Here is an 8,042-nt window from a genome sequence, read left to right on the forward strand (position 1 = left end):
TGATGCCTCTTCCAGACCTGAAAGCCCTTGCGTAAGGCTGTCCTTGAAGCACAATACCATGCAGACTCTTTGCTAGGATGTGCAAGCGGAGACAAAGAACATCACCATGTAGTTCAAGTGGGCTGTTGGGTCCATAAGAAGCAGAGCAGGTACTAAAGCATGTCCTAGAGCCCTGATTCTTCTTTTCAGTGTAATTCAACAGCAAGGAACTCTCCCTCATAAATCACCCAGCAGCATGGGAGCCATCCCACAGCAGGTCCAGAGCCCAACCACATGAGCAGACAGTATGGCATCAACCGGGCTGTGATGTCTTCAGCAGTCCACACAGCTTCAGCCCATCGCCCTCTGCTCCCCAACATGGAGAAGCGCAGGGTAGCAGGGATTGGAACCAAACAGGCTTTAAGGGTTCATTCAAAGCCAAACCTTTCTTTGATTGTATGTAGGCAATTCCCTACTGAAAGTCATGTTGCCAGCACATGTCCCATGGCCTTGTGAGCCCTCTCCCACGTGTCTATCATGCACAGGGCTCCCCCACAAAGATCAATAATCAATTTAGCGTATCTTAGTTAGTCTTGGCATGGAGGCTTTCATTTGTTTTCTTATTAAATAGCAGGTGTGTGTTACAGTGCAGACAAAACTAACAAAACCAATAAAAGTAACGCAAAGTTCCAACTGTCTCCATATATGCTGATAAGTAAAGCAGTGGCACTTGTTTCAGCCTATTGCTTCATAGTACATCATCTCACTTTACTGGAGGGAGAGGCGAGGGACAGGTGGGTACTGGGAGAAGCATTTGCTCCTTGCCTGTGGGACTCCAGATCTGCCCACCCTGCTTGGTGCCAGGGGTACCAGAGAACAGAGGTCCAAGCAGCACTTCCTGAAGAAGAAAGTGGGTGGGAAGCTCTGAGCAATGGATTTATGGATACAAAATTGGAGCTGTCCTATTGAACACAATGACCTTAATTTTGGCTCAGGAAGCTCTGACCTGTAAATATCAACAGGTAGTGGGTATTCTGGAAAAACATCATTACAGGCTTGCTGTGTTCCTTCATCCTCCTACAGCATCTTCAGAGATGGGCTGCAGCACTAGATGGTCCTTTGGAAAGAGTTAGCCCAGGATTCTTTTGAACGCAGGGCAGCATTTTTCCATTCATAGCTTGCTAAGGCTGGGAGCCAGTGTATCCTCTAGGAGCTGTGTGGTCTCCCAAGGTCTGCATATCATCCTAGAATCCTAGAATGGCCTGGGTTGCACAGGAGCACAGCGCTCATCCAGCTCCAAGCCCTGCTGTGTGCAGGTCGCCAACCAGCAGCCCAGGCTGCCCAGAGCCACATCCAGCCTGGCCTTGAATGCCTGCAGGGATGGGGCATCCACAGCCTCCTTGGGCAACCTGTGAACAGTGCAGGTATCTGCAGCCTGTGGGAAAAGGGGGAATTAGAACAAGGGTGGAAAGGAAAATCTGCATTTATCAACCAAGAGAAATGTGAAAGCAGTACAGAAGGCAGCAGAATAACCAGGCAGCAAACAGCACAAAGGCAGGTGTGAGCACACTGAAATGTGCCTGTGCTTTCCGAGACGCATGAACAGACCCAAAGTGCAGGGCTGGGTTAGGATTAAAGCTCTCCTCAGCTCTGATGTTATGGCAGAGGCAGCAGAACCGAGGTCTCAGCATGTGTCCATCTGCTGGGTGGAACAACCCATGGTTGACACAACAGAACCAGAGCTCACTGTGGCCTCATTCCTCCTGGGCTCTACAAGCTGAGCTTTATGTGGCTTGAGTTTAAGTGAGGGATGCTCAGGACAAACCCAAGGGCAGAGGAGAGTTTTGCAGCTAACTCACAAGGCAGATCAGGCAACTGCTGGCTCTTCATGTGTGACTCAGCCCAAGTGCACACATCTCTCTGGGCCCAAGATCCCCACCTGCAAAAGGGCAGAAGGATCTCCTCACACCTGCTCAGTCCAGAGGTTCCACACAGGGACAATGTCTTGTGCTCAGCACAGAGGAGAGCCTTTGGGTCTGCATCATGTGGCGAAACCTGAAAATAAAGAGAACAGAGCGGCACTTTCAGTGCCAAGGTTCAGCAGCTTTTCAGGCCACCAGAGCTCAACTATTATTGTAATAGGTGAGAAGCTTGCCAGAGGTGTCCAAGCATGAAGGCCAAGAGGAGAATGGCTCCATCTTCATTTGCTGGATCCTTAGCAAAGCCTCTGAGCTCATCCCAGAATAACAGTGTACAAACCTTGGTGCCTCTCTTCCAAACCAATTGGCATTTTTAGAAACTAATTTGCAAAGCCTCAGGCTCTGTGGCTACAAGCAAATCCTGGCTGTCTGAGCAGCACTCGTCAGTGATGGCATCTCCAAAACAGCAGCTTTTTTCAGATTGATGCCGTAAGATCTGGCTTTGAAAGGCAAATCTTCACCTAGAAGAAGAAAATTCTGCCTGATGATCCTATAAACCAAGAATCTGTAGGATCTCAGTTGGAGCCACAACGGGTTACAGCACCTTGCTGAGATGTTCTCCTCATCTCCTGTACTCATAAGCCTCATAGAATCGTAGAGGTATAGAGTTGTAGAGTCAACAGCTTGGGTTGGAAGGGACTTTGCAGCCCACCCAGCCCCTGTCCCTGCCTTGGGCTGGTTGCCTCCCACCAGGTCAGGCTGCCCAGCCACTTCTGTAAACCATCAGTTTTTGGTACCCGGAGTCACAGCCTTCCTAAGGTGGGCCCAAAGATGAAGGTGCATTGTAGTGAGACGCAGTGCTCACCATCTGGGGTGCAAGATTTTGGGTGAGAGCTGCCTGGGGCTGGTAGGAAATCTGCACATCCACCTTCAAGTCATTCTGCTTTCGTTTACAGCCGGAGTTGAGTAAGAGGAGGGATTACATTGATACATCTTATCTCAAACCTTGGTGCACTGAAGGGCCAGGGATTTCTGTGCCACAGACAACAAAGCGCTCTAAAATAAGTCACGTCTGCAAATGCCACATTCCATGGTCTAAAGAAGTTACTGCACTTTTAAAGCAGATATGTTTGTCACACTTTTAAACGAAGTTGAACACAGGCTCTGCAACACTCCATCTCTTCTCTGCTGTGTGATCAAGGTAATTTCTGACACAGATAAGCCAGCAAGAAGCCAAATGGGCTGTAGGTGTCTCTGATTATTGCAGGGGAGTTGGATTTGATGGCCTTTAAAGGTCCCTACCAAGACAAATGATTCTAGGATTGTGCATGCCACATCCATGGCACAAAGCTAGCAAACAGCACTGCCACTGTGCTGACCCCAGAGCTGGGCATCAAACCCCAAAGCACAGCATCAAACCCCAAAGCACAGCACAATGGCCAGAGACACTCTGTGGGATTCCTGGCTGTTCCTGCACTCAATTCACAGCTTCCCAAAGCAGCTCTTCTGCCCTCTCCCCTTCCCGAGGTGGTGAGAAGAGATCTGATCAGCAAAAAAACCCACCCCCAATTATCAGCTGGAAACTGTAAGGGGCCTGAATCTGTTTGACCTGACCACTTTGCTGCGCTTTCCTGGGGACAGAGGGATGCAGGCACACGGGAAGGGGAATCCTCAGCCCCTGCACACACTTTGTGTTGCATGCAGGAGTTCAAATGTGCTTCACTGAGTCAGCTGCTCAATGCATCCACGAGTGTTTTGTTACTGACAGGCAGTCCATACCCATGGGTCAGATTCTTTAAAAAGTTACTGAATCGAAATGTCTTGATTTAACAATAAAAAGAGAAACGAAGAAAGAAAGATTAAAAAACCCAGCAGTTCCCTACAGTTTGGGAGCAGGACAGACCCTGCAGGATCAAAGCAAATGAGAAGCTCTCCAAGGCTGCACAGCACCGGGACAACATCTCCCCTCACATCACCTATAGGACATGCAGGTGCCTCTGCAGGGCTGAGGCTCTGCTTTCGTCATCAAAACGCAATGCAAAAACCAACACCAAAGCAAGCAGACCCAGAAAGCAGCAGGAATGCAGCAAAGCAGTTGGAGGCTTCTCCTCACGCAGCCGCAAGAGGAACGAGCTAAATCCCAGAGCCACTCGTGCTGCACGGCTCCATCACACTGCCAGGGGTGGGATAAACCAGGATGGATGAGAGCAGGGAGACAAACCTGGGAGAGGCCTCGGGAGCTTTTTGTTTTTATCCTTTGAGGAAAAGCAGAGGGATTTTCTCCAGCCGCCGTGCTGCGGGGTGATGGGGCTGAGCCCCTTCCCCTGTCCCACAGTGGGGTTATCACGGGGAGGTGGGGAGCTGTGTAATTGCCCTGTCAGGCAGCTGAAAGGCGCTTGCCTTTAGCTGATGCCACTTCAAAATGAAATTCCTTCTTTGGCACAGCTATGTCTGATATGCAGGCATCAAAGGGGAGGCAGCAGGTCGCCGGTGCCCCGGGCCACGCATTTCCCTTCTTAAAGGCAGGAATGAGAGTGTCAGCTCCGGGCCGAGGGGGGCCCAGCAGCCATCACTGCTGCCCCACACACCCTACACACCCCACAAACCCCCATGCAGAGCCACGCAGGGACCCCGCAGTGTGGGCAGACACAAAGCGCCCACAGCCCCTCCATCAGCCATGCCGTGAGGGGGACAGAGGGGAGCACAGGAGGTTGGAAGGGCGGTTGTTGGGGCGTTTTTGTTGTTTCCAAGAGAACTGCAGGGCCGTGCTGCCTCCCCCCTGGCTCCCATCTCCTCTCTCCACCTGCACTCCTCAGGGAGCCAAAGCTTTTGGCAAGCATTCCTGGCCGCTTTTTTATTGGTTTCGGCTAAGCCGCCCCTTTCGGAGGGTTGGAGAGCTTCAATCGTTAAAAGAAAAGAAAGAAAACAAATTAAAAACCAAAAAACCGCATCACACCCCCCCACCTCTGCTGCTGCCCTCCCTTCCATTCCCCCAATGGCTGCAGGGGGTCTGACCCCCCCTCCCCCCTCTCCCCGTGCCACCGCTCCCCCCAAACAGGCTCTGACCACAGCATCCAAGCCCCCACTGTACCTGTTTGGCTCTGATCCCCTTCCTGCTCGGAAGCAATTTGGAGACGACGCAGCGCAGGTAGCTATTAGCTAACACATATTTAACTGCTCCAGATATCTTTCGTTTCTTGTTGGGGTTTTTTTTGGCATTGTAATGGGGCGATTTGATCTTCAAAGGCCCCGTGCAAACCTTTGAAGCTTCCCAATCTCCAGTAGGGAGGGGAAGAGAGATTGGGAAGGGAGGGGGAGGGAATGTTAACAGTTTTAAAACCTGGGGAATCCTGAAGATGAACGAAGGGTTTAAAACCCATCGGGTTTAGCACATAGCCCTCAGGTAAACCTTCACCTTCTTTTCAAATGCAATTTTGGTGGGTGGCTTTGCAAACACTCGGGCCAGGTGAGCAAGGTGGGCTCTATTCCCAGCAGCTGACTGTCCAGTGAGGTGCTCCTCAGCACCGGGGGCTCCACAGTACCTCGGTGAGAAACAGAGACACCGAGATTGGCAAAGACTATGGGGTGGGGGGGGAAGAAGGGAGAGAGAAAGAGAGGAGGGAGGAAAAGAGGGAGAGGAGGGAAGAGGAGAGCAGATACATTCCCTGCTGCGCTCCGGGCCAGCAGCACCCCGAGAGGTGAGACACAAAATGCATTTACCTTTAAAATAATGACTCATTTTATTTTTTTCTCTTTTAATACGTAGTTATAAATATATTTTGTCAAAATATATGATCATTATTGTCAAAAAACATTTGCACATAAAGTCATAAATAAGGTCAAGGTGAACGTTTAGTTTAGAGGAAGAGTCCAGCTAGAGCAAGCAGTTCTGGGGGGGACGGGAGGGAGAGAGGAGGGGAGGGGAGGGAAGGGGTCAGCGGCACCCGCACCCCTCCACCACCATCTCCTGGTAGTTTTTCAGCACCACCTTGTCATACTCATCCAGGTAGAGCATGGAGATGGCGCTCAGCTCCGTGGGCACGCAGCAGGCCTTGGGGATGCTGGAGTTGACGGAATTGACCAACGTCTGCACGATGGCGTGGTTGGTGGAGTTGAGGTGGTCGGCCAGGGGGAAGGGGCAGTCCCCGTGGCAGTAAAACGCCTGGTAGCCCGGGGGGGCCACGATCCAATCGTTCCAACCCACGTCGCTGAAATCCACATAGAGAGCGTGGCGGCGGCAGTTTTTTTTGTTCTTGCGGGAACGTTGGTGCTTGGGGCTGCGGCGGGCCCTGCGGGTCAGCGCGTGGCCTCGTCCGTCGTGCCCGAAAGTGACCAGGAGCGGCCTGAGCTGCGCCCAGTCCCCGCCGTGCCCTTGAGGTAAAGATCGGCTAATCCTGACGTGTTTGCCCTGATGAGTCTGTGCCTGGTGGAGGTGGGTCACCTCGATCACCAGCCCGTGGTTCGGCTGCTTGTCCTTGGTCCACCGGATCACGGCTGGGCTCACATCGAAGGTCTCCCAGCGCGTCACGTTGTGGTGCACCAACCGCGTGTCCAACAGGCGCGTAATGGCCTGCGAGCGCTCCGACAGCGGCTTCATCACTTCGTAAATGTTTATCCGGTGGAAGCCCCTCTCCCACGCCGCGCTCGGCTCCTCCACCTGCTCCCGGTACAACCGCAGCTCCGCCGACGAGATCACCTCGTTGTCCGGCACGCTGCTGAGGTTGAAGACGAAGCGGATCCGCGGCGCTTCGCTGGGACCCGGGACGCTCTCCAGGTGCTCTGAATGGGTGCAGGGAAGGGGGAAAACGGGACAAAAGAACGAAACGGGAGCGCGTCAGCCTCGGGGCACGCAGCCACAGCCCCGGCGCCGTCCCGGCCCGCATTCACCTGCCTGGCTCAATTACCCCGCGCATCCCAATCGCAGTCGCAGCCGTCCCGGTGCCGCGCGCACTCCTCCGCACTCTGACCCCTTCCCTCCGCCTCTCTCCCACTTCGGAGGAGGTTTTTCCCCTTTTGCTTCCCCCCCTGGGGCTCTAAAGCAGAGGGGAGCACAGAGCTGCCTTGTTACGGGGCGCAGGGGGAGAAAGCGAAGCAAATTCCAAAGCCGTAATGATGCGGCTGGATTAATAATTCAGATTTACTTTGGAAAAGAAACATCCGCTAGGAAACATTTGGATCAGATTACAAGGGCCTATTGAATAAACCTTATAAACACGCAGCTGTAAGTATTAAATTTGAGCAGGGGTTCTTGGGGGGAGAAGTTTTTGTTGCTTTTTTGTTTGTTTGTTTGTTTTTGTTGGTTTTTTTTTTTTGTTTTTTTTTTTTTTTTTTTTTTTCCTTAAGAGCAAAACCAGGCAGCGATTGCTTTGGAAGTTCAAAAGAAACACCGCGGGGGTGGGCGACCTCCCGCCCTCATTCGCTCCCGCATCGGATGCATTAAATCCACGCGAGCCCAGCAATGATCCCGTGGCACAGGGACCGAGGGACAGAGTGGTCAAAGTGCTCCAACACCCTGAAACAGCCACGGGATGCTGGAAAGCCCGGCAGCACGATGTCACCCGCAAACCGCACGCGTCGGGAGCGTTTTTCCTCCCGTAAAAAGTGAAGAGGCGGGCACAACCCGCTCCTAAACGCATCGGTGAGCTCCCGAGCGCTGCCGGGGCTGGGAATTTCCCTCCTCCCATCACTGACCTTCATGGTGGAAGCTCCTCACGGTGTTGGCCCGGCTGGTCGATCTCTCGGGATACTGCAGGCTGATCTCCTGGAGGCTCTCCTCCTCTTCTCCGGACTGGAGCCGATAGAGATCCAGCATGTAACTGGGGATGACGGCTGATTTGCTGGGCTGGGGCCGCCTTCGCAGCCCAAACATCTGCAGCAGAGTCGTTTCGAAACCCCGCAAGAGTTCATGGCTTTGGGCAGAGCGGCGTCCGGATCCGGCTTGTCCCTGAAGCTCTGCTACTTTCTTCCTGCCGGTCTCGGGGATCAGGCTAGCATGGTTGGTACCTCCCAGCAGGACTTGGCATAGTAGGATGACCATCAGCATTCGGTTACCAGGAATCATGGTGTCTCTGGGGTGTAAAAAACGCAACAACAAACGACAAGGAAAGTCAGGATGAGAAGCGAGGGGGGGGGGGGGGGGGGGGG

The 8,042-nt window shown here is 52.9% G+C and overlaps 1 protein-coding gene across 1 annotated transcript in view; it reads right to left on the bottom strand.

Moving 5' to 3' along the window:
* Window positions 1-5,619: 5,619 nt before the first annotated feature.
* Window positions 5,620-8,042, bottom strand: part of BMP4 (bone morphogenetic protein 4) — a 2,920-nt gene continuing 497 nt past the window's right edge. Inside the window, exons 2-3 of the mRNA XM_042813993.1 lie at window positions 7,590-7,966; window positions 5,620-6,677 (exon numbers count right to left, since the gene is read on the bottom strand). Coding sequence (XP_042669927.1) covers window positions 5,833-6,677; window positions 7,590-7,959 — 1,215 coding nt within the window. The 5' untranslated portion in view covers window positions 7,960-7,966 and the 3' untranslated portion in view covers window positions 5,620-5,832. The remainder of the gene's footprint in view (window positions 6,678-7,589; window positions 7,967-8,042) is intronic.

This window comes from Centrocercus urophasianus, unplaced genomic scaffold (assembly GCF_019232065.1).
Source record: "Centrocercus urophasianus isolate 14NV4802_14NV808 unplaced genomic scaffold, USGS_Curo_1.0 seq_14, whole genome shotgun sequence".
Classification (NCBI taxonomy): domain Eukaryota; kingdom Metazoa; phylum Chordata; class Aves; order Galliformes; family Phasianidae; genus Centrocercus; species Centrocercus urophasianus.